The 27,703-nt window shown below is 43.7% G+C and overlaps 11 protein-coding genes across 11 annotated transcripts; 7 read left to right on the top strand and 4 right to left on the bottom strand.

Moving 5' to 3' along the window:
- Nucleotides 1-1,527: 1,527 nt before the first annotated feature.
- On the top strand, nucleotides 1,528-2,545 carry BYT42DRAFT_497138 (uncharacterized protein; the record flags this gene model as incomplete). The annotated part of the gene is made up of 2 exons (XM_051564476.1): nucleotides 1,528-2,367; nucleotides 2,447-2,545. 2 exons carry the CDS (start codon nucleotides 1,528-1,530, stop codon nucleotides 2,543-2,545), a joined length of 939 nt encoding a protein of 312 aa, XP_051423201.1.
- Nucleotides 2,546-3,455: 910 nt separating this feature from the next.
- On the top strand, nucleotides 3,456-3,970 carry BYT42DRAFT_572019 (uncharacterized protein). The gene has a single exon (XM_051568554.1). The coding sequence runs from the start codon at nucleotides 3,535-3,537 to the stop codon at nucleotides 3,937-3,939; it is 405 nt and encodes a 134-aa protein (XP_051423200.1). The 5' UTR covers nucleotides 3,456-3,534; the 3' UTR covers nucleotides 3,940-3,970.
- Nucleotides 3,971-5,120: 1,150 nt separating this feature from the next.
- BYT42DRAFT_572015 (inorganic phosphate transporter Pho88) lies at nucleotides 5,121-6,069 on the top strand. The gene is made up of 3 exons (XM_051568553.1): nucleotides 5,121-5,401; nucleotides 5,485-5,574; nucleotides 5,679-6,069. The coding sequence occupies exons 1-3, from the start codon at nucleotides 5,206-5,208 to the stop codon at nucleotides 5,978-5,980; spliced, it is 588 nt and encodes a 195-aa protein (XP_051423199.1). The 5' UTR covers nucleotides 5,121-5,205; the 3' UTR covers nucleotides 5,981-6,069.
- Nucleotides 6,070-6,180: 111 nt separating this feature from the next.
- Nucleotides 6,181-7,822, top strand: BYT42DRAFT_516168 (WD40-repeat-containing domain protein). The gene is made up of 8 exons (XM_051565212.1): nucleotides 6,181-6,346; nucleotides 6,424-6,570; nucleotides 6,649-6,781; nucleotides 6,847-6,938; nucleotides 6,997-7,065; nucleotides 7,151-7,395; nucleotides 7,466-7,544; nucleotides 7,608-7,822. The coding sequence occupies exons 1-8, from the start codon at nucleotides 6,200-6,202 to the stop codon at nucleotides 7,782-7,784; spliced, it is 1,089 nt and encodes a 362-aa protein (XP_051423198.1). The 5' UTR covers nucleotides 6,181-6,199; the 3' UTR covers nucleotides 7,785-7,822.
- A 3,791-nt stretch (nucleotides 7,823-11,613) lies between these two features.
- BYT42DRAFT_546496 (uncharacterized protein) lies at nucleotides 11,614-13,120 on the top strand (the record flags this gene model as incomplete). The annotated part of the gene is made up of 2 exons (XM_051565886.1): nucleotides 11,614-11,768; nucleotides 11,863-13,120. 2 exons carry the CDS (start codon nucleotides 11,614-11,616, stop codon nucleotides 13,118-13,120), a joined length of 1,413 nt encoding a protein of 470 aa, XP_051423197.1.
- A 286-nt stretch (nucleotides 13,121-13,406) lies between these two features.
- On the bottom strand, nucleotides 13,407-14,808 carry BYT42DRAFT_593949 (uncharacterized protein; the record flags this gene model as incomplete). Its single annotated transcript, XM_051570735.1, has 2 exons — nucleotides 13,407-14,066; nucleotides 14,149-14,808. 2 exons carry the CDS (start codon nucleotides 14,806-14,808, stop codon nucleotides 13,407-13,409), a joined length of 1,320 nt encoding a protein of 439 aa, XP_051423196.1.
- Nucleotides 14,809-16,232: 1,424 nt separating this feature from the next.
- Nucleotides 16,233-17,181, top strand: BYT42DRAFT_572009 (uncharacterized protein). Its single transcript, XM_051568552.1, has 2 exons — nucleotides 16,233-16,545; nucleotides 16,682-17,181. Exons 1-2 carry the CDS (start codon nucleotides 16,368-16,370, stop codon nucleotides 16,993-16,995), a joined length of 492 nt encoding a protein of 163 aa, XP_051423195.1. The 5' UTR covers nucleotides 16,233-16,367; the 3' UTR covers nucleotides 16,996-17,181.
- On the bottom strand, nucleotides 17,182-19,125 carry BYT42DRAFT_572008 (uncharacterized protein). The gene is made up of 10 exons (XM_051568551.1): nucleotides 19,087-19,125; nucleotides 18,899-19,019; nucleotides 18,660-18,813; nucleotides 18,435-18,529; nucleotides 18,280-18,371; nucleotides 18,108-18,206; nucleotides 17,970-18,038; nucleotides 17,807-17,899; nucleotides 17,504-17,735; nucleotides 17,182-17,430 (listed from the first exon to the last, which is right to left on the bottom strand). Exons 2-10 carry the CDS (start codon nucleotides 19,016-19,018, stop codon nucleotides 17,230-17,232), a joined length of 1,155 nt encoding a protein of 384 aa, XP_051423194.1. The 5' UTR covers nucleotide 19,019; nucleotides 19,087-19,125; the 3' UTR covers nucleotides 17,182-17,229.
- A 124-nt stretch (nucleotides 19,126-19,249) lies between these two features.
- Nucleotides 19,250-22,222, bottom strand: BYT42DRAFT_572005 (P-loop containing nucleoside triphosphate hydrolase protein). The gene is made up of 8 exons (XM_051568550.1): nucleotides 21,283-22,222; nucleotides 20,964-21,208; nucleotides 20,730-20,889; nucleotides 20,581-20,656; nucleotides 20,040-20,471; nucleotides 19,659-19,978; nucleotides 19,404-19,583; nucleotides 19,250-19,339 (listed from the first exon to the last, which is right to left on the bottom strand). The coding sequence occupies exons 1-8, from the start codon at nucleotides 22,027-22,029 to the stop codon at nucleotides 19,307-19,309; spliced, it is 2,193 nt and encodes a 730-aa protein (XP_051423193.1). The 5' UTR covers nucleotides 22,030-22,222; the 3' UTR covers nucleotides 19,250-19,306.
- Nucleotides 22,223-22,459: 237 nt separating this feature from the next.
- Nucleotides 22,460-24,618, top strand: BYT42DRAFT_497596 (RNA polymerase I-associated factor PAF67-domain-containing protein; the record flags this gene model as incomplete). Its single annotated transcript, XM_051564508.1, has 8 exons — nucleotides 22,460-22,568; nucleotides 22,708-22,911; nucleotides 22,978-23,103; nucleotides 23,175-23,430; nucleotides 23,500-23,644; nucleotides 23,716-23,883; nucleotides 23,941-24,171; nucleotides 24,247-24,618. The coding sequence occupies 8 exons, from the start codon at nucleotides 22,460-22,462 to the stop codon at nucleotides 24,616-24,618; spliced, it is 1,611 nt and encodes a 536-aa protein (XP_051423192.1).
- A 406-nt stretch (nucleotides 24,619-25,024) lies between these two features.
- On the bottom strand, nucleotides 25,025-27,366 carry BYT42DRAFT_360250 (natural resistance-associated macrophage protein-domain-containing protein). The gene is made up of 4 exons (XM_051563221.1): nucleotides 27,182-27,366; nucleotides 26,486-27,066; nucleotides 25,791-26,371; nucleotides 25,025-25,705 (listed from the first exon to the last, which is right to left on the bottom strand). The coding sequence occupies exons 1-4, from the start codon at nucleotides 27,274-27,276 to the stop codon at nucleotides 25,139-25,141; spliced, it is 1,824 nt and encodes a 607-aa protein (XP_051423191.1). The 5' UTR covers nucleotides 27,277-27,366; the 3' UTR covers nucleotides 25,025-25,138.
- Between the last annotated feature and the right edge of the window lie 337 nt (nucleotides 27,367-27,703).

Here is a 27,703-nt window from a genome sequence, read left to right as displayed (position 1 = left end):
CCATCAAAACTGTCCTACAAAATGAGTACAGCCAAAACTTGCTAAAACGCCAATCAGCGGACACCAAGTCGTCGCGGGAAGGCAGAGCAGAACAGAGCAGAGCGGAATAGAGCAGAGCGTCTTGAAGCCTACAAAATGTTAGTACCCGAGCTGCCCTACAGAATGTTAGTACTATCGGGACGTCGGTCGGCAGTGATGGTCAAAGGGTGCGTTTGGGGAGAGAAAAAGAGGAACAAAACAGGAAACAGGGAGAGGAGGAAAAACAACAAAATTCTTTGACGTTTTCTTTTTTTTCCTTTTATTTTTGTTGATGCAATAGAAGGTTGAAGGGCAGCCATCGAATGAAAAGTGGAAAAAGCTAACTTTGCGAGAATTGAGTGTAGAGAGACGTGCCGAATTTCTATCTATGCGCAAAATTAATTCATTGTATCCCGGCAACAATGGGAAAGAAACAAGAATGTTTCTCGTTGTGAAAAGTTTCACACCCGTCTTTAAGAAAAAGACAAAAGGACAGTGCATTGAAGAAGTCCAAGCGGACTTTTTTGATGATTTCAAGTACGAAAGGCACCGAACAAGATGGAAGCGGTCCATGGGTCCGATTCACTTTATCCTGTCCCAAAGGCACGGCATCCATTACTTTTGTTCAGATTTTTATCCATCCGAAACCGCCTTAGCATGACGAATCCGTACAAATTCGAAGCATCTCTGTAGAGGCGCACCGGCCCGAATTACGGTTTTTCCCTCTTTTTTTTATCCCAACCATTAGCCACGGCTAATACGCCAGTGTAATGACATATACAATTAAGAAAACGATGCTTAATCTTTTTTGAGACCGCCGATCACGGACATAGAATGAACCAAATCGATAAGAAGCGCGCTTCACACATGTCATTCTTCCATAGGCTGCGGTCCAATCAAAGCTCAGATTGCAAATGTTCGCAACTTTTGAAAGTCTGCAAATGGACAAACAAAGACTTGTGCGCGTAATGCTGTGATGATAATTTTTAACAATCTTCTCTCCGCTGATGGGAATTTACGCACGTTGAAATGGAAAAGTGGCAAGGTCATTGTTCAAAGTTTGAAACCACTTGCAGTTTCTAAACACCGGTACGCCTCAAGTTGTGAGAGCTTCGCTTGATTGTGGCATATCATACGAATATATCCAAGCATCAGGAAAGAAGTAGAGGGTAAAAAAGAAAGAAAATGAATATTCGCATAAATTTGGAATATCCATGGAGCAAATTAGAATTTTGGCTAGAAAAACTCAGATAAACAGTCTGTTCAGAAACAGCTGCAATGTCACATGTATGTCTATGGTGTGAGTGGCAGGTGGTTATATGTATACCACGACTGGAAAAGACGTTGATGCGCGCCAGAAGCATCTCGAGGACCAGTGCCCGATGACTCGAGTCAATGTGTCATCACGTGACTTGTGAAAGCTCACGTGCATCCGTGCTTATCATCCCAAAAGGACGGGTTGCCGAAGACAAAATCACGCTCCTTTTTCCATATTTATTCTCAATCATAATGGCTTCCGAATCACCCATTGTACAAGTGCCTGAACCGGATAATTATGACCAGGATGATATGATCTATCAGCAGCATGAGGACGACGGCTTTGACTCTCCTCAGGATGCTATTCCTCGGAAGCTCAAACTTGATTTGCGGGGCACTCGTGTAGAGTTGGATCGAGATGTGTTGGTCAATTTGCCAGAGAGTCTGTTGATAGCCATGTTTCCCAATGGGCTTGTGCTGGGCCGTCAAGATGATGTGTTTGTCGACGACGACGAAGATGATTATGAAAACCACTCGCGGGACTCGGTGGGCGGCATGGATGAACAAGTGAACTACGTCGATTTTGACCCTGCCTGTTTGGACTATGTGCTTCGTTTTTATCAGTACGCCCAAGAAGTATACCAAAAGAGCGACAGCAACGATCATCAGCGATTGCTAGCTCAGTCCGCGGCGACATCTCCCATGTATTACCCTTTACTGACGAAGCAGCCCATCATCGTGCTACGAGAAGAACTCGAGTACTATTGCTTGACATCGAAAGACAGTGACAAAAAGAGCTTGGCCGACATGCAAGCGTTGAAGCTTGCCGGTGGAAAATACCTGAAACAGCACGATCAGATTTTTGATGCGTTGCAAAAGAACATTTCGAGAGAAAACAACGTTGCCGAGCAACACTTGATTGATATGTTGTGCGATGCTGGATTTATGCGAGACGATCGCTGGGGTTACCGTGAACTGGAACCGATGCGGACCTGTATTGTGAGCATGGCTTTGGTCTTACTAAAGACCACTGGCCCGGATAACCACATGGCCACTGCACAGAAACTGTTACTGTTCTGGAGAAAACCGGCCGTAAGTTCGACTCTTTCAATGAGATGTAACAAAAATCCAAGCATATAGACTCATGATTGTTTCTTTTTTTAATTTACAGAGAAAATGCTGGTGGGATGGCAACACGGTGGAAGTGGAAGGCGAATCCATTCGATTATGGGCAAGGCGTACATGGACTTTGGAATTAGCTCTCGTATAAGTCGTGCTGTTGGGTTCCTTTTTGCCTGTTTTTCTTCTTATTTATCCATCTTACCATCTATGCTTTGTCTACCGTTTATCATACCCTTTAGTCTTTCTTCTTCTTCTTCTACTTGTTTCTTGTTTGGATAACCCTTTCATGATCATTCCCGAATTGTCAATCCTTTGCCTCTCTTTTTCTTTGTTTCCCCGCCATTATTCATTGTTGGATCCGAGATTGCGGTTGTGTTCTCTTTGATCCCTACGATACATATTACTTTTTTCTATACTGTCTTTTGTTCCACAAATGCGACAATGTTTTATCTTGGTGGATAATTGGAATAGGAGAAAAAAAAAGTCATGTTGATAGCTGCAGTCGACAAAGCGGTGAGCAAGTAGGGTATACAAGGGGATGAGTGGCCTGGGCGTGTAATCAACCAGTAATGGAAGAGAAATAATGAAGTACGACAAAGAGATCCCATCATGATGCAGATCCGCATACTCATGATAATTATTCCATTTTTATTGCAAATTAAAGTTGGCTGGACCTTTTTTTTCATATATTGCTTCATTTCTTCTTCATTTGCATCCCAAGTTGGTTGGCGGTCTGGGCTCTGATAAATACTCACATTCAATGGATGGAGATTGAATTGAGTAAACAACATACAAAGAGGGGTCAGGCGCAGAGTACGATTGCTTGAAGAGTGATGAATGTATTATCCTACTTCTCCTAACTTACAAGTCAATAGACCAAAAAATTCAATAATTAGTCTAATTCCTCTATCCCCTTCCGCGCGCGGCCCCCTTTTTTTGACATTGGGACACCAGTATGATCAACCAAATGGTTGTTGCACGAAAAAAAAAGTCAATCATGACTCCGAAAGAAAAGGAATCCTACTGTATACAATTCAATATCATTCCATAAGTGAAAAAAAAAAGACAATTGCCCCTTCTTTTTACTCGTCCTTTTATTACAATTTTTTTCTTTCTGTTAATATCACTTTGAACACGATGGGAACGCGTGCGATTGATTATCGTGTTTCGGCTATTGTCGTCTTGTGTAAAGACTGTGGCAACGACGTAGGTCTCTATCCTGCACGTCATGTTTGCCATGACAATCAGCGACCCTTGTTACCGGCTTCTGGAGATAGTGATTCAGGTTCATCCTTTGCTTCCCACCGTTCTCAGAGACCATGGATCTCTCGCCATGGATCCGATGCTTCCATATCGTCTGTGGAAAGCATGAAAAAGACACGCGTATCGTCGTCGTCTGACGAAGACGATCCACAGCATGAATCCATTTACTACAAGCATTTTGAAGCTTGCTTGCCACCGACGACCGGCAAACGACTTTGGGGCGTCGTGCGTCAGAATGAAAAATTCAAGGAATTAAATGAAAAAAGTAATACACACTGAGAAGCCCCAAAAAAGAAAAAGGAAGCAAAATCAAATGCTATTATAACTAACTTGTGAATCTCATATAATACTGCTATTTATACTCTTTAATTCTCAAAAAAATATTATGTTGGCACCTTCTGTAGCCACTACCGTCAGTGGAAGGCTGTGGGAAAAGCTACTGCAAGCAACACAAACTCTCACTACCGAAGACGAGCACGAACCAGGTAAACGATCAACAGAGGAGGGTTTTGCATACTTGTTTTACCTGACAAAGGGTGTCAATTTGCCAGAATCCGATGATTCTGATTGGGAAGGCGAGAGTCATGTATCACGGATACTGCGGGAGTATTATGAAAAGAAACAAAAACCATTACCGGCATGGATGCGGTACGAACGTTCATCGCAGGGACCAACGGCAGAGTATGAAAAGCATCTGCAGGGCGGCTTGATCGGTCGGCGAGATTCTTCACGCAGACGGTTATGGGAGACAACCGAAAATCCGGAAATGTCACCTCGAGAAAGAGAGCGTCAAGCTTTACGGTGTCATCCGCCTACCCGACGGCATACCGAACGACGAAAAGTCATCAACCATCAAGCCCAAGTGATGCTCATCGCTCGCTCGAGAAGTCAAAGACAACTCCCCAAAGAAATCTACAAATATCAACGCACGGCTCTATAGATACCGTTATTTTACTTTGACTGTAATTTTGGTATTCGTTCACACCTATTGGACCCATCGCTAGGATAGAATATAATCAATTACTTGGCACACTACAACGCATTTATACCGGATCAATCCCGTCATTTGTATATAAGCCTGTCAGTTGCTCCGTCTTGTGGTTGGATGGTGTTTTTATTTTTTACTTTTCTTGATCAAATATTATCTTTGATTTTCTGGTCTTCTTTCTACTTGATCCTTTACGAGTAGGCTTTAATTCTATTTACAAGCAACATTCTGGGTTTTTACAGTAAAGTATTCCACGATGAATTTTATACTAAAACGATTATTGGTACAAATGAACTTGTATCTTCCGTTTCCTCTGGCTTACACGAGCCAGTCTTGGACTTCCAAAGAGCGAAAGGGCAAGGGTTCACCACAACCCAAGCATTGACGATAGTCCGCGTGATTGGTCCATGCGAAAAGGGTTTTCTGATTCCGATGATCGTTTGGGCGCGACGAATTCTGTAGGGTTACACCCTCATTTTTTTCCCAGTGATTGTCTTGTTGTTCTCTGTTCCAAACTACTTTTGCTTTGTATTTTCTTTTTATTGTTTATTCCTACCATGCCAGACTGGAACAAAATTTTAAACCATCCATTGTTTAATGTGGTCTTCTTTGTTTTTGTGCGTCAACTCACGAAAGCATTCCATCTGGATCAGCCCGAGTATCTGTGGCCATTGCGATTCTTGTATATTGCCTCGCAACTGGCCATTCTCGCATTGAACTTCCAACTCATTACGCAGGTGCAGAAAAAGAATGGTAAGTGGCGGTTTTGCGAGATTAAAAGGGATCACCAGCAACCCCCGCTGGTTACGGTTGGCTGATACACCACCGTTTCATAGATACCACCATCTTGCGATACGTGGAACCTTCGAAGCAAAACTGGGATGGATCACAAGAACCTGAGCAATTGGTCAACACAACGGTGATGGGTAGGTTATCTATGATTTGCAACAGTTTTAAAGAGTTGCTCCTCGGGGGATGCATGGACGGCGGAACTGACCCCGGAATCTTCTCTTTTTCTGTAATTTTCCAGAATACGATGTCAACGAGATCAAAAAGCAGATGAAGCAGGGATTTATTGGTATCGGTATGATTGCGGTGATGCACTGGAAGTTCCAATACGTGCAACCTTTGATTCTGCAGGCGATTCTTGGATTCAAGACGTTTTACAGCACCAAGGAAGCCCGCATTCACATCTGGAAAGAAAGTGCGACCGGTGAACTTCGTCGTCCGTTCAAGCTCCAATCGCCTTTTGGTCTGATGCCCGAATCCAAACAACCAAAGACAGATAAAGGATCCATCAAGAAGGCCGAGCGTGCGAGAAAAGCAGAATAATAGTAGCAACAAAAGTAGATTTTTTTTAAAACAGAAGAGCTGCTTCATATTAAAAAAAAAAAGCCGTAATAACCAGAGCATCGCAAGCGGAGTTATAAATTTGAAGTTCGGTTGCCAAAGATGTGTGTGGCTCAGTGGGCAAAAGAGAGGGGAAGGTGCAAAGAAACCAGAAAAAGCCAGGTTTCTTTTTTTTTTTTTTTAATCAACTACACATTGACTATGGACACTGCAGCAATCACTGGCGGCTTATCACCAGCTGTTGACGATGCCATTGACGAAAGCGGACAACCTCTCAGCGAATGGAACCCGCCTTCCGGTATTATTGAGCAGTATTACTTTGACGGTGCCCCGATTACAAAAGATCAAGTAAAAATCAGGCCTTCGACACTTGCATACAACTTATTGATAAACTCATGGTCGATTTTTTCTTTTTGTCTTCTCAGGTCCAGTCCATGATAAAACACTCCAAAATAAGAGAATACAAAGGGCACAAGGAAAAGGTGCACACCGTCGCTTGGAACAGTGACGGACGTAAACTGGCTTCGGGATCGGTCGATAAAACAGCACGCGTTTGGACTCCCCATCGAGGTGTGAGTAATCTTACCATGACGCACATGTGATTGATCTGATAACGTGGCTACTAACAAGACGGTGTTTATTGACTACAGACCGATATTCGCTATTCCATTGAACTCAAAGGACACACCGATAGTGTCGACCAGCTGGACTGGGATCCGACCCATCCCGATCGATTAGCAACCGCATCGTGTGACAAAACTGTGAGAATATGGGATCAGCGCTGTAAGCATTATGCCCTCATGGCTTGCATATCAAAACTGGATGGTCTAACAAAGAACCTTTGGTAGCTGGTAAATGTACGGCGGTGGTGCAAACGGGAGGAGAAAACATCAATATATGCTGGAGTCCGGATGGCAATCATATCGCTGTAGGCGACAAGGTAAGTGATCGTGCCGCTTTCATAATCGAAAAGGCCTATTCCTAACCGCAATTTGTAGAATGATACCATCAGTATCATTGACACTCGAACAAATACAACTGTGAAGACACAAAAACACAACGTAGAGGTAAAGCTTTAATTCGTCGCAGCACCATTGTGTATAGACATTGTCTTATTAATTTGTGAGTATCTGCTCGGATTCCATGGTTTAGGTGAATGAAATCGCGTGGAACAATGCAAACAATCTATTTTTCGTGACGACCGGACAAGGCACCGTCAAAACATACGAATATCCTTCGCTAAAACTGCTACAATCGTTACGAGGCCATACCGCCAATTGCTATTGCGTAGAAGCCGACCCAACTGGAAAGTACCTTGCTGTAGGATCGGCTGATGCACTGGTGACGTTGTGGGATACAAAGACGTTTACATGTCAGCGAGCATTCTCGGAACTCACGTAAGGGATAGAGAAACCACATTGGGGGAATAGGCATGGTAACAGAGCACTGACGTGATGTGGTAAACAGATGGCCTGTGCGTACGTTGAGTTTCAGTTATGATGGTCAATTTATTGCGTCGGCGTCAGAAGACAATTTTATCGATATTGTAAGTGGGGAAACGCTCGATCATGGAAACAAGGAACCCATCGGCTAATCTATGGTTTCATAGTCACACGTGGAAAGCAATGTCTCTGTACACCACATCGAATGCTCGGCGGCCATGAATACTGTAGCATGGCACCCTCGCGACTATTATCTGGCATACGCAGGAGATGAAATGACATTAGATGGAAAATTTGCGGGCAATCTAAAGATTTTCAGCATGAAAGATCCACGACACTACTAAATTAAAAACCATCTTATTGTTCATCGTTTTCACTGCATCAGCGTGATGTTACAAGCATGGCTACGTTTACGATCTCTTTGCGTTTTCTGAGCTCGCTGAACCTGAGCAGGCTGCTTATTGTTTAACTTCATCTATTCACCTAATCAACCTTCTAAAGATAATAAGGGCTTATGTATCATAGTATACTTTTATTACAATTGATCTCTTAGGCGTAGGTTGATGGATGGGTGCAAAAACAGATGGAGAAAAACCGTAACTCGGCCCGATGCGCCTCTACAGAGATGCTTCGAATTTGTGCGAATTCGTCTTGTAAAGGCGGTTTTGGATGGATCAAAATCTGAACAAAGGTAATGGATGCCGTGCCTTGGGACAGGATCAAGTGAATCGGACCCATGGACCGCTTCCATCTTTTTCGATGCCTTTCGTACTTGAAATCATCAAAAAAGTCCGCTTGGACTTCTTCAGTGCACTGTCCTTTTGTCTTTTCTTGAAGACGTGTGTGAAGCTTTTCATAGTGAGAAACCTTCTTGTTTCTTCCCCATTGTTGCTGGGATACCAATAAATTAATTTTGCGCATTGATACAAATGCGCACGTCGCTCTACACCCAATTCTCGCAAAGTTAGTCTTTTCCCACTTTTCATTCGATGGCTGCCCCTCAACCTTTTATTGCATTAAAAAAAAAAGGGTGCTGCGGCAAAGATTTTTTTCCTTCCTCTTCCCGTTTCTTTTTTTCCCTTTTCTCTCCCCAACCGCACCCTTTGACCATCCCTGCCGACTGACCTCCCGATAGTACTAACCTTCTGTTGGGCAGCTGGGAAGATACTAACATTTTGTAGGCTTCAAGCTGCGCTGCTCTGCTTTGTTCTGTTCTGCTCTGCCTTCCCGCGACGACTTGGTGCCGGCTGATTGGCGTTTCAGCAAGCTTTGATTATACTAACATCTTGTAGGGCAGTGGTACTGACATTTTTGTAGACTTCCGACCGGACGAGTCGGCTCCCGAGCCCATGGCATAGCTATAAGTTGGACGGGGGTGGGATAGGGGAACAAGTTTTAACAACTTGCCCACCCAATTGTTGGTTGGGGGTCATCCGTCACAACTCATAGCTGAATGCCATCGATACAACAGTTTTTTTTTTTTTCGTTTTAGTTTTTTTCCTAGTTTTTTTTTTATCGAAATTCTCTTGCAATAAAGAACCTCATCTTGTGCATTACAGGATTTATTTTTTATTCCTTTTTGGCATATCAGAATTGGAGCACCTTCTAAAACAGTGGAAACTCACGGGTTGCAATAAAAAATGAAAATTTTACCACACGTTCGCATATGCCTTCGTCAAAGCTATTCTTCTTTTTTTTTTTTTTTTTTTTTTGAGAGAGAGAGTCAAAACATCATCCGAATCGTTGATATGGAACATTTTCAATGAATAACTGCCAACAATACTTCAGAACGGAAAAAATAAAAAAAATAAAAATGGTAGCACGCAGAGTTTTTAATTTGGATCCGCAAATTCCGTGCATTCGAGTTTTAGTCTATTGATCGTGTGGTCAATTTGACTCTCGATGCTTCTCTGCTGGAGGGCATGCTTGTGGGTGTTTCCATCCGCGACTGTTGGGGAAATGAAAACATGTAACCAACATTCAAACGGCGAAACCGTTTGCAACACAGGGAATCTTTTTCAGAAAAACGCGAAGCTATACCATGAATACGCGTCAGGTGGATTTCATTTGTCGAAGCATTGCCAAAATCGGACATTTACGTTTGTCCAGTTTGCTCACAAGATAAGCGAAGCACATAGCCCGGTGCGTCATGGAGATGGAAACAATGCCTTATACAAGTCGTTGTGGAATCCACTACATTCCTGTAAGTTGGTCTCTCTTCATCTCTTCTCCAGGTTGATTATTAAAGACAGTCTACGACGCGTGTTTTCCGTTCCATGGTGGACATGATGGGCGGCGATATCACTCCAGTGAACGATCAGGAGGGTCCTTGGGAGGACCTGAAATTGAAATCGAGTCTTACTCAGCAGACTCGAACGTAACCGGGGAGTATCTGGACCGGCATAGAGACAGTAATCTTACCGGATGACGATGAATAACTGGGTAAAAATTATATGGCCGAGCACGAGTTCGCGGGAAAGAAAAGGCACGATCCATCATCCTGTTTTGACCGTGATTGGGGCATGCTTCCCCGACTTCGAGCAAATTTATGACTATCTACTACTGATGAAAAGCTCACTAAACGCATCATTTCTTTTCCGTACGTTGCTTTGCAGGATTGAACAAATTTTGGTTGAGCCATGGTTTGTCTCACGCTGCTGTGTATTTTTGTACAATAGAAGACGCTCATTAGCTTTTCCACCCTCTTTCCAGGACGATCCGTACCTACAGGACGAACAGACCGAAAATGACGTGCAGTGAGTTACTGCCTGATGTGCGACTGAGGGAGAAACGTGAGGACTGTCCGCGGTTGACAGTGATCAATCGCAAAGGAACCTTTTCGTTCACGATCTTCCTGGAAAACAGTTTATATTCCTTCACAGAAAAAGGTGCCGCTGGTGCGTATGGTACTTGGCCGGTCAAGAGAACAGCGTATAGGAATGAACGGCAACCAGAAAGAACGATCATCGGACAGTCCAGCTCGTATTGTGCCAACATCATCACTTATCAAGCGTGGTACTTTTAGTACACTTCTTTTTTCATGAGGATCACGCATTATGTGTAAAAGGTCGCGCAGTAGCAATACGATCAATGATTTATTATTCTGACCGGGTGGCAATGGGATGAAGGTAAGCGAAGTTTCCGCCAAAAAATTGATCTCTTTCATTTGAATGTCTTTTCTGCTCGCTTTTATTAGTTATCTTTTGGATAAAGCTGGAGAGACAAAATATATCCATAAACGAAACCAAAAGATAAATGATGCTTCAGTTTTAGCTCCAAGTCCACGTGTATTTTGGAGGGTAATTTCCCAATTTAATGCATCATCTAAGTATTATCACTGAAAGCTCGTATGTTTCGGTGAGAGGGCAAGTGGCAAGTGAACATGCATCGAGATGCCGCATGCATGTAGCATTTGCAGCAGCACACAAAAATAACACATTGTCAGCATACCCCAACATTATGGGCAAAAAGGTCACTGTATTCGAGCTTTCAGATGTCATATCCACTCCCATACAGGCTCAGGAAATGAAACAAACTATCGAAACAACGGTATTTTTCTGCGCGTTTAACTGCCCCATGCACAGGCGTCTGTTCAAGTTTTTTTCTTGACCATCATTAATGAAGCTGCAAAATAGTATTGACGCGATCCATGACGCGGAACGGAATATGAGCCTTCCCGGATCTTACTTTAATTTAGTGGTGTATGCGATTGCATTCAATGCTGTCGGCACCATCCACCCTTGTTTACTAAATGATTAGAAAAGCTGATGATGGTAAGGGTAAAATAAACCACGTGAGAGTGTTCGGCATATCGTTTTCCGAGAAATTTCCTATTTCATCAAAGCTGACCAAGAACAGTTGAAACTCAGTTGATGAAAACCGCGCAAATCCCAGAATTTGGATTCTGAGACTGTGTGAATTTCTCTCAGGTTCATAAGCAGACAATAAAGAATATGATTGGCTACTGGAATGTTTTATCAGCTCAACGGCGAGAAAAGGTCGGGGAGGAAGCGGCCATCATTTTTTTTCATGACGTCGTGATGACCCATTTCCAGTTATGCATAAAAAGTCGCGCGCTCATATTTGTTACGCTTCTTCAATCATTTTACTTTACATTTTTTTCCTCTACTCCCCAGTCTTACTTTTTACGTGCTTGCACTATATCGAATCGTTATGTCTGCCTTCAAGCCAAAGACACCCATTGGTCCCGACACTTACGCCGTCATCATGCCAGGTGTAACCTCCAAAACTCAAGCATTGGCTGAACGATTGTTGTCAAAGAACCATCAAGAATTCCACATCTTTTTCAACGAGAAGAAATTCCACAAGTAAGTGATTTAGCTTAGAAAAAAAAAGCTCCAAATGTCGTACAAAATGTAATCACGGTTCTGACTTTAATCTTTTACGCGTGTGTTAAAACAGCCATCTTACCCACCATTTGTTGGCCGCTTATTCTTTGGGAGCCACTCCCGAGCGATTGCAGGAAATTTACGATTCACACGCTTCATTCCAGCGCCATTTGACACCGCCGCAGGGTGAATCATTGACGCGTGAAAACTATCAATCGGCCCTCGGGAAAGCCGATGAATATGTACGTTTTTTACGCTTGTTCACAGAAGAGATCCAATCGCACGGCGTGGTCGACACCGTCCGTCGCTGGGTGTGGAGCGGCGACATGCTTGCACGAACGGTGGGTGGTGCTTTCCATCCTATAATTCACATCGGCTATGGTCTGGAGTTTGATTTGGCCGGTCAAGTCGCCGAAGGGTTGGCCCTGGCAGCCGTTACTAATTCCACCTTCTCCCCCATCATTCCCGGTTACGAATCCGTGAAAACAAAGTCTTTCCTTATTCCTAAACAAGCCGCTTCCGTTGCCGCCACAGCCAGCAGTTCGGCCATGGACATGGTGTCACACCTGACCACCCAAATGAGCACCCAATTAGGTTTCGGTTCCAAATCTTCCGGTTCGGAGTCCGAAAAGACAGCGTCTTTGCAGGATCACATTGAGAGTAATTCGATCATGAAAATTGTGCGTGCCATGCAGCAAGACAGTGCGTTTGACGGTGTCGTGAACTTTGATGACTCCAATAAGCTGGGAAACGTCTTGGCCGACGAAAAGTGCGTGTCCAAGTTGAAGGAATACTTGGCACAATGGAAGGTGGAAGAAAACGCAAAGGATGTCCAAACCAAGTACAAGGATCTCTATACGGCAGCAGTCATCATCTATGGTGCCAGTGGTATGCGTGAAGGCAAGGTCAAGCTCGACTTTTTCTTGATGCATGGTGTCACTTCCAGCAGTTTCATTCAACACGTCCTCCCTTACGTTACTCCCAGCGAAGGTGCCGCCCTTTTACGGGCCGAAGCCGCCGCCCTCTTGGGTTTATATGTTGCCCGTGGTCGTCCTAGTCTTCAAATCGATTTGTTGCTCAACTACAAGTCTCCCAACTGTTCCACTGACAGCCACAATCCATGGCTTACCGTGATTGACAAATCCTTGGATTGCAAGGAAGAACACGTGATCAAGACCGTCCGTGCTTGTGCTCTTGGTCAAATTCGTTGGGGCGATTGCGAAGACGACGATCTCAGCAAGATTTGGCTCCATGGTGCGCAAGTGGCCGTTGACCAGAACGGTGTGTGGGATCGTAAAGGTCTCGGTTTCATTGAAACCTGGGAAGATTAAGTTGGCCTTGCCACATGATCCTTGGGTTTTTTCCCTTTCTTCTCTTTCTCTATTGACACCTAGCTCATTCGTTATCACTGGCTTTAACATTTTCTCTTTGGCGTTTTCAACGTTGTGATGTTGCATAATATAATTTTACTGGAATAAAAAATTACCATAAAGCGATTTGGAAAAAAAGGAAGGACAAATGGTATAAACAAACTGATTTACATGTGTGCGTGTATGTGCGTAATTAGGGTGGATGAATGACAAACGATGGGAGGGAATTGGGAAAGAGGTCTTTTTTTCAAGATCGAATCATGCTGCTGTGGTTCCAGCCATTTCCGGTTACAGGCGGTAATCCGGTTTGCTGTTCGACGGATCGTCGATAATGATGGACGGCAGTAGGTTGCTTTTGGACGTCAAGTTCGGCTTCTTCTTCCATGGGTGATCGTTTTTTGGATTTGATGGTGGAATTTCCCGCTTTGATCTTTTGCTTTTTACTGGTGTATAAGGGATGTTTCTCGAAACCGAGATTTTCAGCTTGGGTTCCCAGCCGTGGGATCCGTACGTAGGCGTCCGTGCCAAACCCGTCCATGGTCAACACTTGAAGTTCCCCTCCCCAATATTCGGCAAAGATTCGACTTAGCGGCAATCCCATGCCGAGGTATATCCCTTGACCCGACGCCATCTCGGCTCGCTCCTTCACCTTCGTAGGCATCTTGTGCACTTGCTTAAAGTTGAGCAATTGATCGCTGACTTTGCGTGACTGGTAAGACCATAATGTATCAAACCGCTCCTTTGAGATGCCTTTGCCTTGATCCGATATCCGAAAATACACATCTGTTGCATTGGCGCTCACCGTCACTCGAATCGGTGGGTAATTTTCCGGTAGATAGTTGGCCATGGTAAACCGTACAGCATTACTTAGTAGTTCGTATAAAATATGCTCCAGATGCTCCGGTACCTGGGAATTCATTTGTCGTATCAGCCATCATGCGCCATTTTTGATCTTTTGTTCACCCACATCACTCCTCGTTCCTACTTACATAGGCAAAGATGATTTCATCTTTATCCTCGGCTTGCTGGTATCCTCGCCCAACTGATTGATGAAGTTCGACTTGGATCACGGGCGGTTTCCAACCACTGGGTGGCTTTTCGTTGTTGTAATGTTGAAAATACAGACCGTGCGCATGTTCATACACCAATTTCTGTGCATGCGATACGATCTCGCGGGCCGAACAATGGACATAGATAATTCCCACATAGCCATCGTCAAATCCCATCGTTTCATCCCAGTCATGCTCACAGGCTTCGGTTAACGACAAGTGTTGTTCCGCCAGGACCCTGCGAGAAATACGAGACCGTAGCATACGATTTAAGAACCGATCGAGATCACGTTGCCCAGGCGAATAATATGAGGCGCATTCCATGACGCCCAATGCCATACTTGGAATGACCAATTGCCCATCTTCGAGTAAATCGGTCAGCATGGCACAAAACCGTTCATTGTCGTCATTGTTCTTGATTACTGGGAATTTCCGTATAGTTTCAAATGCCCCCCAATACAGTCGATACACGAATTCAATGTTCGGATTGGTTCCCACGTAGAACGGCAGTTGCTGGAAATCCCGAATTCGATGGGCGAGTCTCACGAGCAGTTCATTACGTACCCAGTTGGCGGATTGGATGAGCCGCTTTGTATTCATTTGCCTGCCAAAAAATATATATTGTCGTAGGGTGCTCGCATTGATAGGTTGACTTAGATATGGCTCGAGGACTTTGTTCTGATAGAAATGATAGGGCGAGTCGGATTTGACCGAGTCCAGGGAAACCATGCGGGGGAGTGGTTGCTCTCTTGAACCAACTGCGTTGCCATGTTTCGAGTAACAACGGGCAGGACGTATAAAAAGGCGTGAATGACGCGAAAATAAACGACTAATATTAAACCGATTCATTCAACAGAAGAGGAAAAGATAAAAAGGAGAAAAATAAAAAGAAAAATAAATCACAAAACAAAAAAGGTCGGATACTTTTTTTTTTCCCTTTTGCCGTTACTTTTTCTAATGTGGGGGCATTTTTTTTTTTTCCTTTTTCCATCTACGCGGGCGCATGATGTCTTTTGTCGAGTCGAGTTGTATGCATCGATGAGGGAAAGATACGATTGGTTGCTGGGTACAGAAGATGGCTGCGGAAATAAAATGAAAGTTGCGCAAACCCAAACCAAAAAGGCTTGATGAGCACCAGTCAGCAGTCAGCATGGCCCTGATCGGCCAATCATCCATGGACCCTTGACTGTTTCGTCCCACGTGAAAGTTCCTTGACAGATCTCTTCATTTGCAACCATCGATAGGCTTCACGATCTGGACTGCGAACTTTCTTTTATAAACATGATCATACTTTTTTTTTGCGCCTTAAATTTCCACAACGATGGATTCAGTAGTGATAGTGCCTTGAGAGAGCCCATCCAGTTTTAACCGATAGTTATTTATTGCATGGCACAATTATGAGAGAAATGAAATATTCGCAACAAGCACACTGGGATGCTGATCAAAGCCCACACTTTGCATGTAAACCGAATAGCAAGAAAAAAAAACTCTCTCAAAAGAGCAAAACAGTGCCCGAAAAGGGAAAATTATCACCGTAAACCATTTTGACCCATGAGACTTCAACTTGACAACGGTATTGGCCCGCCGACGGTCTCCAGCCGGCTTTTTATATTTGGGCAGAAGCTTGACATGTATCTTTATAAGTATTTAAGATAGGCGCTTTGGTTGATGTGCCAAACTACAGCAACTTGTTGAAAAATGCGTACTGAGTCAACTACAGTTTATCGAATGTCATGACTCTTCTATAGCTGAAGGAAGTTGGTTAACTATTTGGTAGATGTTTAAATGAACGTTGTGTGACAATAACGCTGACTTTCCCTGTGGTGCAGTGCGAAGAAGGGACAATAGGTGGGTGAAAATGTAGTGAAATTTCTAACCAATCAGGGCCGAGCGAATAAGAGTCAGTGGAGTTGCCATATGTGGAAATGTGACTGTGATTAACAATGCCACACAAAATAAAGAAAAACCAGGGGAATTAAGGTTTTTTTTCTCCACTATTCTTTTTTGTTTCCAAACCATGCCTCGCCAGGTACAAGAGAAAAGCGCGAAATAGAAATCAAAGTTCAATTACTTATCTAACTCTTATCATTTTTCTGATGGTCGGCTATGATTAGACTAGACGTGCCGCTCCTGCTCAACAGACACGCCAGGCTCACACCATGCCTGTGCGTCAAGCTCCTCCACCTTCCGCACCTGCACCGGCTCCCGCTGCTCGTCAAGCTCCCCCACCCACCCAACACACCCCTGCACCGGCTCAACATGCCATGACACCTACCGCTCCCGCTCCTCCCGTGGTTCACGCTCCTCAACCTCAGCAGCCTGGTTTGTTTGCTCAAAGTAGGTTTTTTTTTTTCTTTTTTCGCCTGATCACTTTTCAGGAGAAAGAGTCCGCAAAAATGATCTGATAAATTAAACGATTATATCCATCAAAATGGCATGTTTCTCATCATTTTTTTTTCTTCTTGGCGTGTAGTGGCTACGACTGCGGCAGGTGTTGCTGTTGGTTCGGCGGTCGGTCACACCATGGCCAATGGCATCTCTTCCATTTTCAGCGGCGGTAGTTCTTCGGAGGAACCCGCTCAGCAACAACCCCAGCAGCAATACGCTCCCCAACAACAACAATACCAGCAACCCTTCCAACAACAACAACCTACTGCCACTGCTACATGTGAAGCCGATGCCAAGGCTTTCACCAAATGTCTCGAGAACAGTGGCAACGATATCGGTTCTTGCCAATGGTACCTTGACAACTTGCGCGCTTGCCAAGCTGCCGCTGCTCAATACTAGACACTTTTTTCTTTTTTTTTGGATGTGAATGAATGATACCTGATATCATAAACTAGAACAACATAGTCATTGTTATTACATTTTCACTGTTTTACTCTCTTTTTCTCTTCTTTTTTTGTGTTGAAAGGAACGATGGTGGCGGTGTCATTGAATTTACCATAAACGGGTCAGTTAACATGAAAAATAGAATCAAAGGAATCCAAAGTTCAGACTGTATTGAAAAAGAAAAAAGGATTATCTACGCTCAATTTCGAAATGAAGATCAAACTGGACATAAGGTCGGTAGTCGCTATGATTGACGGCATTCAGTTCGTGATCCAAAATCTCTTCTTGGTTATCATTTTGCTTCTGGAACGACTGTCCGTGCACACCACCCAATCGTCCATATTGCGCTACAAGAGTCTCATCCACCTTCTTTTCAAATTTGGGTGGTGACTAAAAGGATATAAAACATCGTCACTTCATGCAGTCAAACCACTATTACATCTATACCGAAGCGGTGACTTACCGTGATAGCGACAGAGGCAAAGTCCGGTGGTAAGCCGTAACGGAGAACGGATTCCACAAACACTCGGAGAGCCTTGAGATGAACCCAGGAAGCGAACACTTCACTAAAGTTGGTTTTGGCCAAACGCACCAATTCCGCTTGCTGTTCCTTTTCGGCAGCCGAGGTTTCTTCCAATTCCTGCTGCTGCAATCGTAACGCATCTTCGTCGTACACAAAGTCCCGTACAATGAACCTAACAGTATTTGCAATCATTAATAATCATTGTCACTTTGATCTCGTTCTTGGTACCAGTCGGTTGCTTACTTTTCTTCGCGAGCTTTATGGGTAAATTCATCCGCGACACGCTTAAAGACCGTGACAGTGAACAAGCCAAACTCGTCATCCTCTGCAATCTTACTACAAAATTGACATGGATCAATCACATGATAAAACGCAGGTCTTTCACAGAAATGGCACTGTGACTTACGCAGATGAACGGGGTACCACCATGGAGGTCAACGTTTCGTATTTGTTATTCCATTGCTTGAATAATGACCTAATTTTCAACGCAGTCAGTACAAGGTTGATACTCAAAGCTGTGCACAGAGAGAGAGACAAGACTTACTTGGGGACAGCCACGATTAACGTGGTCAGATATTCCGAGTTCAAAATACAATGTTGTTTCTTGACAATACCGTTCAAGTTCTTCACCGACAAATTTCCACTAAGAAAATACCATCCATCATCAGATACTGTTGGTGGAGAAGAATGGAGGAGAGGTACTTCTATCAGCTTACGTTTGCTTGCGTTGCAAGGTTTGAAGAGCATTCTTATTCTGGGTATAGATGTTCAGCTTGTTTTTCATGACATTATCGATGGATGTCACTTCCTATGGGCGAGTGTCAAAACGTGTCAAGAACATAAACACCGAACAAACGTTTCACCCTCTTACCTGATTGAGAAGCTGGGTAGTTTCTTGCAACGATTTATCCGTACGGTACTTCATGCTGTTCCATTGAAACGTTCGAATGAACTGGTCAATTGTTTCTATAACAACAGCACAACGAGAAAAGAGTCAGTTCAGTGACAACACGCACACATAAAAGGGGGACGGGGGCAACCCGAGTCAATGTTGCAAGATGGCGCAAACGAGCGGAAAGAAGAGAACAATACATACTGTCATTCACAAGCAAGAGGTCCTGAATGTGGGTTCCTTGGTTCTTTGCGAGCGTTCTTAACAAGTCAGCCAACTTGTTGGTGGACTGTTCAAAGGATGTGTCGAATTTAACGAGTTCATCCGACAAGACAACAAGCGCATCGAGAGTGCCAATCTAGTGGAGAGGTTAATTTCTCACGTAAGTGGAAAGAGTGACCGAGAAAAGCTTTGCGAAAGCTTGTGTGAATGTTTCCAATTACCTTGAATTCAGGAATGTTGAACTCGTATGTTTCAGCATAATCGGCCAACTTGCTCTTAATGTTGAGAAAGGTATTTTCCTTATTTCCCAAACCAGGAACCGAAACAAACGTATATTTCATGCTAAACAAGAAAAGCGCAATAAGTAAAGGTACGCTGTTAAGAGGAGCGAGATATAGCGAAAACGTACACCAAGCAAGTAGAGTGAAAAAATAAGAGAAACAGGTGCAGGACGCCTTTGCACAATCGGGCCCCAGAAACAAACGTTTCGGAAACACCGATCAAATCTCATCCCACCGTGACTCTCCTTCCACCGTATGCAAACCATAACCCATAGTAGACATTTTTCTTCATGCTTACAATGTAATCTTTTTTCGTTGTTTTTTTTTATTGATACAGTATATAGTCTATTACAAAACAGTATCCTTGGGGCATACAAGTTCCTAGTTTTCGCCTCTGTCAGTCATTTATCATTGAATGAAAAGCAAAAAAATTAGTATACTGTACCTTGTAATCTTTGATGGTGCCCGAGAATTTCGAAAGCACACCATCGGCACAAACCCAGATTTCATGACAGACCGTAGAAATAAAGCGTTCGTCGTGAGAAACCATGATAACACCACCCTGGAACTGTCCCAGAGCCGTTTGAAGAGCATCCATCGACTCCATATCCAAATGATTGGTAGGCTGTGAAACAACGAAAAAGAAAAAATTGCCATGAGTACATACACGCTGATAAGATAATCATCAGAAGAAACGTACTTCGTCCAGAACCAAGATGTGTGGGTTTTGCGCACTTAGGCAGGCAAAAGCAACTCGGGATTTCTGACCACCGGATAAAGTCTTCATGACTTGCAGACCGACCATACCGGTGATACCAAAGGAACCGAGATGGCGACGGTATTCTTCCTCAGGTTTTCCGGGGAAACGGTCAGCCATAAAGGCCACAGCCGATTTGGTAAGATCCAGCTGATCAATATGATGCTGGGTAAAATAGGCAATACGCAGACGACCGTTGCGGTGCACCATACCACTCATGGGCTTATTCTCCTCTGTTAATAACTTTAACATGGTAGATTTACCTGCAAAAAGTAGTAGAGATTAAGTAATCCATCTTTTTTGCACTCGATCATATCTTCATACCTGCACCGTTGGGACCGACAATGGCAATACGGGAGTCCATGCGTACGTCAATATTGATATTACGAATAATGACTTTCTCGGGGTTATAACCAAAAGTGACTTCATTCATCTGCAGAATAGGAGGAGATAGTTGCTCGGGATTAGCAAACTGGAATTTGACAATCTTCTCGTCCTCTGGCGGTTCCAATTCCGGTAATTTTTCCAGAATCTTGATTCTCGCTTGAGCTTGCGGGGCACGTTTAGCATTGTATCTCCAGCGATCGATAAAGTCCTGAAGATGTTTGCGATACTGCATTTGCGATTCGTATTCACGAATTTGGGCCTTGCGTCGCTCTTCCTTGGTAGCGTAGAACTGGGTGTAGTTACCCTTGTAGTAGTCCAGTTTCTCGGAATGCATAAACAAAATGTCAGTAGCCACCTCGTCCAAGAATTCTATCGTTCTTGACGTTAGCCACATGTCTATTCACACCACACTACACCACACCATCCCTGTTCCAGCATCATGTCACTCCCCACACCCGGGCGTCCCAAAAAAACCTACCTCTGTCGTGAGAAACCACCAGTAAAGTATTAGGCCATGTCTTCAAGTAGCTTTCTAACCAAACAATAGCAGGAATCTATGCAGGCAACGTCCAAAAAAAAAAGAGTCAATGTACTGATCATCCAAATTCCATCCATTTGAGCACATACATCCAACATGTTATCCGGTTCATCGAGCATAAGAACATCGGGTTTGCAGAACAAGGCACGGGCAAGAGAAATTCTCATACGCCAACCACCCGAGAATTCGCGTGTAGGACGTTTCTGATCAGGCGTAGGGAAACCTAAACCGGCCAGAATAGCAGATGCCCTGCAAAAAATCATTCCCATGTCATGAGTATTTTGATTCATTCCAGTCAGTAATCTTTCCAAATGTCGACATACTTTGACTCGGCCTTGTCACTTTCAATTTCTTGCAATTTAGCAAAGACATCCTTGAGTTCACCGTTGATCCTGTCCTTTTGTGCTTCAAACTCTTTCTTCTCTTCTTCCGTAAGTTCGCCTTCACTTTGCTGCGCTTCAATGAGATTGATCTGCGCCGACAAATCTCTCTCCTTTTCCAACAAATGTTCACGCCACACATCAGCACGAAGCACCATTTCAATGGCAGGCGTATTATCACCAATAACCTAGATTCGCATCCATCCATCGATCAATATCGGACATCCACAAGATGGAGTGTAGTAGAGTATAAGTCACTTACTTCTTGCTCGACATACAAGACGGAAATGTGATGTGGCACGTTGACTTCACGGCGGGAAATGGCTCGAAGCAGGGTAGATTTACCGATACCGTTCTTACCGACCACACCATAACGTCGACCAAACGCCAATGTCAGGTTGGCATCCGTAAGAATACGACGACCGGCAAACGAAATGTCAAAGTTTTCAATCTTGATATCCTTGTTCTTGCCCTTGGTCGAGGTGTAATCGAGAATGGGATTGTACAATTTGTACGCTTCCTGCAAGGCCTTTTGTTCACTTTCGATTAATCGCGAAGCTTCATATTCGATACGCATATTGGTCTTTTCGGCTCGTTTCGCCATCTTGGCTGCAATCTTGGCTTCAGCTTTGCGCAATTTGTCTTGGTTCACTTGCGATTGAACACGACGACCCGACACATGATCCAAGTCCACGGATCCTTTGCTGAACATGGCGGTGGCTGATAAACCCGATTGTTGACCCATCACTACGGTATTCTCCAGTTTCGAAAGTCCCTTCAAAGGGGTTGTTTCCTTCTTGTTGGACGCAAGCATATTGATCAACTGTTCGCATAATTCGTCAATCTTGGCTTCGTCGCCTCCTGCATCAAGCAAAATAGGTTTGACAAAGTCAGCAATAGCATCCTCGTCGTCATCATCGAAATTGGCGTCCTTCAAGTAGCCATCGATGTAGTCCACAATAGCATCGTCGGCTTCAGGCACCGTTTTCCGAATAAGAGCAAGCGCCATGTTTTCTTAAACCCTTTTATAAAATGTAATAACAAAAAAAGAGGGTTTTTTTTTAAAAAAAAAAACCGAGTAGTTTTTGAGTGAAAGACGGAGTGGTGGAAGTGTATAGCAAGTGCCTTGAAAAGGGTATAAGTATTATTCCACGCGGGTCTTTGAAAAAAGAAAAAAAAAGAGGCTCTTGTCAGGCTCGGGGTAAAATTGGGTCAGAAAGGCGCAGCAAGGCTGTTTCGGTGGCCCATATTGCAGGAGAAAATTGTGGCTCAGATTTTTGTGACTTTGGTTCCTCAAAGCATTTTGCACTCATACACGAAAAAAAGAGGGTGTATGTTTTGGGGTGGGAGGCGAAAAAAGAAAGGTCGCTGAGTGATTTTTTTATATTCCTTTTTTTTCCTCTGTTTATTCTTGTCCCAGTCCATCTCTTTTATTCATCATGTATCAGGACACTTTTGAGGAAGACGACTTGTTGGCCGAAGTTGAATTCGTTACCCAAGTCCATTATTCCCAAACTACTGATCTTGACGATGGATTCGAAGCCGAAGGTGAGACACGCAACCCTTATCCTCCTCCCTCCTGCTCCCCCGCTTGGACATTTATCCGCAACCTCTTTTATCCGTGTCCAGTTGTCATCGCGACTTCTTTTCCGTGGGAAACATTACTAACCTTATATTCGTCATCTAGTCGTTCCTCCTCAGCAGCCCAACACGGCTCACATTCCCGACAGTGTGAAAAACTTTATCTTGCATTTCTACCGCAATGTCACGGACAACAATGTCTTTGAACTTCACAACGTTTACGACAGCTCCTTCAACAAGTTGAGCGACCGTTACTATCAAAAGCAACCTTGGCCCGAGGCCGAACTGATCGCTCCTCTCGTGAATGGCGGTAAATTGCTTGGCAACTTGTAGTCCTGCATGTTTCAAAATTCACACATACATCATCATTCTCTAGATACCGTGTTCCTCACGCTTTACCGCGAATTGTACTACCGACACATTTATGCTCGTTTGACGCCTACATTGGAACACCGTATCCGTTCCTATGAAAACTATTGCGATCTTTTCAACTACATCTTGAGTAAGTCACCATGGATCCCATCGATTGAGGGTGTGAGAAGAAAAAAAATATTTATGCTGGTGACGTGTTAGATTCCGATGGTCCTGTCAATTTGGAACTTCCCAACCCCTGGCTCTGGGACATCATTGACGAGTTCATCTATCAGTTCCAGTCTTTCAGCAACTATCGCGATCGCTTGAAGAACAAGTCCGAGCAGGAAATCGAAATGTTGCGCGGAAATAACCAGATCTGGAGTTCTTACAGCGTGTTGAACGTGCTCTACTCTTTTGTTCAGAAATCGCGTATCAACGAACAATTGCTTGTGAGCAAGAATGGTGGTGACATGATGTAAGTTGCGGGTACCTATACCTATGTGACGTGCCTGATCTCTGATGCGTTGCATGGTATGGTTGTTAGGGAAGCAGCCGGTGAATACGGCTCCCGACCTTTGTACAAGATGCTCGGCTACTTTTCCATTGTCGGTCTTCTTCGTGTCCACTGCTTGTTGGGTGACTACGTTCTCGCTTTGAAGATGATGGATAACATTGTGTTGAACAAAAAGGTAACTTGATTCGTTGTGGCCTGTTTTATATATACGTCGACTTTTTTTTTGTTAAACGGAACGACGCTTAGGCCATGTTTGCACGTGTGACAGCCTGCCATGTGACGACTTACTACTATGTCGGTTTCGCTTACATGATGATGCGCAGATACGCTGACGCCATCAAAGCTTTCTCCACCATCTTATCCTTCATTCAGAGAACCAAGCAATACCATTCTCGATCATATCAATACGATCAGGTAAAATTATTTGGACCTGGCAATCAGATGAAACTGGAGGCTAATGGTTCATGATAGATTACCAGAAAGGGGGATCAAATGTACGCTTTGTTAGCCATTTGCATTGCCATGTCGCCTACGCGTTTGGATGAAAATATCCATTCTCAGCTTCGTGAAAAGCACGGTGAACAGCTTTTCAAGATGCAAAAGGGAGAAGACAACCTCGCAATTTTCGAAGAACTCTTCCAATATGCTTGTCCCAAATTCATCTCGGCTGTGGGCATCAATCCCAACAACGCCAATGGAGTGGTAAGTTGCTTTTAATACTCGTCACACACTCCATTCGTGCATCGGCATGGTAACCTTTCCGTATTCTTGGTTTAGGATCCTCATCAAAACATGATCAAGATCTTCATGAACGACATTCAGACCCAGATCAACCTTCCCACTTTGCGCTCTTTCATGAAATTGTACACCACCATGGGCATTGATAAATTGGCCAAGTTCTTGGAAATGGATGCCGATGAATTGAAAATGCAGTTGCTGGTATTCAAGCAGAAGTCGCGCCAGTACAAGTGGGTTGAAGGCGAGCTCTTGGATGGTGTCTACATGCCTACTTCGGATCTCGATTTCTGTCTCAAGCAAGACGTTGTCCACATTGCCGAAAGCAAGGTCGGCCGTCGTTATGCCGATTGGTTCTTGCGCAACATCAACCGTTGTGAGGATATCGTTGCCAGCTTAGAAAACAAGGCCTAAACTGTGTTTCTCGCATTCTTCCTTCTTTTTTTTTGTCTTTTTTTCACCTTTTTTTTTTCTTAATCGCACGAAAGCATAATACATGAAAGTTCCTCTCTCTTTTTTTGGGGCTTGCCAAAAGCACAAAATAGATTGGTTTATTTGTGATTAGAAAAATAGTAATTTCGTCAATGAGATAACATGGCATCAAAAGAAAAGGTGTGTGACCGTAGCAATTTCCGTTTCGAGGAATATTTAGCAATGGCGTTTTCGGAAATACAAATTGTGTATATTTCAGGATCTGTACAGGCATGCTATTGTTGTGATTGACATGAGAGGAATAATGTACAATTTTTAATGATACAGTAATGCAAGAATATTTTGGTTTTCAAGCAAAATGGGTAACCGAAAAGCTTAAAAGAGGGGAGGTGATAATAGAGGATTGTAAAAATGAGGTAAAATTAACGATGGAGTATAACGTGGGGATATGTAAAAAAGGACCAGATGCGATTTGTTGTATAGCTTTGCTTGAGCAGCTTGCTTACTCTCCCTGGATGGTGGTGACGATCATATAAACGTTCAGACAGATCAAAAGGAGACAGATGATACCGGCCAATATGTTCACGATCCAACCATTTTGATAAACCAGAGGTTTGGGTAATTCCTTGATTTCCACATGAAGACCGGCACGAGGAGGAGCGACAAGGCCATCATTTGGCTTTTCCGGTTCTGCTGCACCGTTTGACGTGACGTCCTTGGTGGCATCCGTAGACTTTGTTGATCGAAAGAGACCAGCTTCCAGCCAGGCACTGGGGATAAATCGATCCAACCAAGGCACAGTGAATCGTTTGCAATGTCTGGGTTCTTTATGTTCAACCACGAGATCCACCTTCATAATACTCTTCTTGGCCGTGAAGATCAGCAGAGGAAGCACGCAGAAAGGCAATTGCACGCTAAGAGCGACTTGACTACCCACAAGCATTTGGTTCAAGCCCGTACGACCCGTACTACATGCAGCAATCATCGCAGGCACAATGGCAATAAGACGTGTCACGACACGTCGCACCCAGGGACGGGTTGTCATTCCAAGAAATCCACTCATCACAACCTGAAAAACAAGGCGGCAAAAATTTCGTTAATAAAAGGCTGAATTGACCCCACACGTATCAGTAACTCTGTTGTAGATCACTTACTTGACCGGCAAGTGTGGCCGTTAAAGTACTGGATTGACCAGCAAGCAACAAAGCGAGAGCAAATACGACAGCGGCAGGGGGGCCAATGTACTGTTCCAAAAGAGCGTGAGCACTGAACAAATCTTCCACGCCTTCCTCGCTCTTGTGAGGACCGTAGTAAAAGTTGGCACCCGCAACAATAAGAATCGCACAGTTGACAAAGAAGGCAATCAGCAAGGCGATGCCAAGATCGACCAAACCATAATGCAAATTGCATTTCAACGCTTTGTCGAGGTATATTCTGAGGTTCTCTTCATCGACTCCCAAAGCCTTGTAATCTTCGATACTAAGTACGCTGTGATCCGGACGAGAATTAGGACTGGCACCGGTAGACACTGGGTATATCTCCTCGTTTTTCTCTTCCACATGTTTCTGCTTTTCAAACATTTCATCCAGTTTCTCGGTAGCAACATGGGTATTGATATTGCGCTTCAGTGCCCAACCTTCATCGCCTACACGAACAACTTTGGGACGTTGGTTACGCCATTCACGACAACGAGCTTGCACAATGAAAGCGTGGAGGTATAAGTTGTGAGGCATCACTGAAAAAAATCATCATAAGTCATCCATGTATGCAAAAAATGAAACCAATATGGAATGATCATGCGAAACAATGTAACAATGATGATGGTATTGGGTTGTCTTGAATACGTTACCTGTAGCACCAATAATACCAATGGAAACGTAGAGAGCCGAAGAGTCGGTAAAGATTTCCTTGGTAGGGACATAGCCTTTGAGTACATCGACGGCCACGACGTTGGAATACGTCAGTTCAACAATAAAGCAGGCAGCGACAGTGAAGACCAGAATCATAACAAAGAATTCGAAATAACGGACCACGCGAACAGAGGCCGAGTCGGCTGTCGAGTCTGGATTGTTGGCTTCGTCATTGTACAAAAGCAAGACAATGAATACATCGGCGGCGGTGATGGCAATGCCGGCAGGTAATGGTAACTTGGGGAATAGTAGGTTCAAAGCAATAGCACTACCAATGACTTCGGCCAAATCGGTGGCAACGATTGCAATTTCGGCCATAACATAGAGGATCATGTTGATCCATAAAGGAAATACTTTACGAGACGCCGAAGCCAGATCTAAACCTGAGATGGTGCCCAACCGGATCGTCAAGTTTTGTAGAAATATAGCGATGATATTGGAAAGCAAAATAATAAACAAAAGACGATAACCGAATCGCGAACCACCTTCCATATCCGTAGCCCAATTGCCTGGATCAAAGCTTTTCGAAACATTGCCGTTAATAAAAAAAGATAAATTTTTCATCATCACGACAAAGAATAAAAAAAGGAAAGGGCAGCCATATGAACAGAGAATAAATGCAAGGGGATACTTACTATCCGACGGCAATCATGAAGCCGGGTCCGATAAATTTCATCAATACGCGTAAGTAGGAGGCAACCCTCCCAAATATGTTTGGCATTTTTTTCATTGAAAGATATGTTATATAAAAAAGTGGAGTATGTAGGTCAAAGCAGGACAAACGGCTGTGCTATTCCTTTTATATCAAAGATTGAGAAATCCAAAGTCACCGCGATGTCCCATTTTTCGATGATGTATCAGTTGTTTTGATATGCCGCTTTTTCCATTTGTTCCACCCAATACAGCAAAATTCTCTCGCGATCCTCCGTTTAAGCATCGCCTGCTTATCATCCATGCTGCCATCTTTTCTAGATGAGAAATGTCTATATTCTGTTAGATTCATCTAGTCACACATCATCTGTATTATTATTTTTATTCTGCTGTTTATTCCATTGCAGTGCAACCATGGGTTTTCCCGAAAAAATCAATAAATTTTAAAGGAAAAGTTTCAAGTTAATCTCACTATGGTGATCAAAATCAGATTAGAAAAATAAAAA

Source organism: Radiomyces spectabilis (assembly GCF_025331425.1).
Source record: "Radiomyces spectabilis strain NRRL 2753 chromosome Unknown BYT42scaffold_7, whole genome shotgun sequence".
Taxonomy (NCBI): Eukaryota; Fungi; Mucoromycota; class Mucoromycetes; order Mucorales; family Radiomycetaceae; genus Radiomyces; species Radiomyces spectabilis.
This window is presented reverse-complemented; position numbering and strand designations above follow the sequence as displayed.

Bases quoted from the DNA above. Each gene is read 5' to 3' on its own strand.
- BYT42DRAFT_572019 (XM_051568554.1), top strand. From the start codon at position 3,535: ATGGGAACGCGTGCGATTGATTATCGTGTTTCGGCTATTGTCGTCTTG.
- BYT42DRAFT_572009 (XM_051568552.1), top strand. From the start codon at position 16,368: ATGCCTGTGCGTCAAGCTCCTCCACCTTCCGCACCTGCACCGGCTCCC. The intron at 16,546-16,681 runs GTAGGTTTTTTT...CTTGGCGTGTAG, and splicing joins GCCTGGTTTGTTTGCTCAAA to TGGCTACGACTGCGGCAGGT.
- BYT42DRAFT_572008 (XM_051568551.1), bottom strand. From the start codon at position 19,018: ATGAAATATACGTTTGTTTCGGTTCCTGGTTTGGGAAATAAGGAAAAT. The intron at 18,530-18,659 runs GTATGTATTGTT...CTGTTGTTATAG, and splicing joins CCTCTTGCTTGTGAATGACA to AAACAATTGACCAGTTCATT. The intron at 17,736-17,806 runs GTAAGCAACCGA...AAATACTGTTAG, and splicing joins CATAAAGCTCGCGAAGAAAA to GTTCATTGTACGGGACTTTG.
- BYT42DRAFT_572005 (XM_051568550.1), bottom strand. From the start codon at position 22,029: ATGGCGCTTGCTCTTATTCGGAAAACGGTGCCTGAAGCCGACGATGCT. The intron at 20,657-20,729 runs GTATGTGCTCAA...TTGCCTGCATAG, and splicing joins AACCGGATAACATGTTGGAT to ATTCCTGCTATTGTTTGGTT. The intron at 19,584-19,658 runs GTACGTTTCTTC...GTTGTTTCACAG, and splicing joins ACATCTTGGTTCTGGACGAA to CCTACCAATCATTTGGATAT.
- BYT42DRAFT_516168 (XM_051565212.1), top strand. From the start codon at position 6,200: ATGGACACTGCAGCAATCACTGGCGGCTTATCACCAGCTGTTGACGAT. The intron at 6,782-6,846 runs GTAAGCATTATG...AACCTTTGGTAG, and splicing joins GAGAATATGGGATCAGCGCT to CTGGTAAATGTACGGCGGTG. The intron at 7,396-7,465 runs GTAAGGGATAGA...TGTGGTAAACAG, and splicing joins CGAGCATTCTCGGAACTCAC to ATGGCCTGTGCGTACGTTGA.
- BYT42DRAFT_360250 (XM_051563221.1), bottom strand. From the start codon at position 27,276: ATGAAAAAAATGCCAAACATATTTGGGAGGGTTGCCTCCTACTTACGC. The intron at 27,067-27,181 runs GTAAGTATCCCC...TGTTTCGAAAAG, and splicing joins TTCATGATTGCCGTCGGATA to CTTTGATCCAGGCAATTGGG. The intron at 25,706-25,790 runs GTAAGTGATCTA...CTTGTTTTTCAG, and splicing joins CGGCCACACTTGCCGGTCAA to GTTGTGATGAGTGGATTTCT.
- BYT42DRAFT_572015 (XM_051568553.1), top strand. From the start codon at position 5,206: ATGCCAGACTGGAACAAAATTTTAAACCATCCATTGTTTAATGTGGTC. The intron at 5,402-5,484 runs GTAAGTGGCGGT...ACCGTTTCATAG, and splicing joins GCAGGTGCAGAAAAAGAATG to ATACCACCATCTTGCGATAC. The intron at 5,575-5,678 runs GTAGGTTATCTA...GTAATTTTCCAG, and splicing joins GGTCAACACAACGGTGATGG to AATACGATGTCAACGAGATC.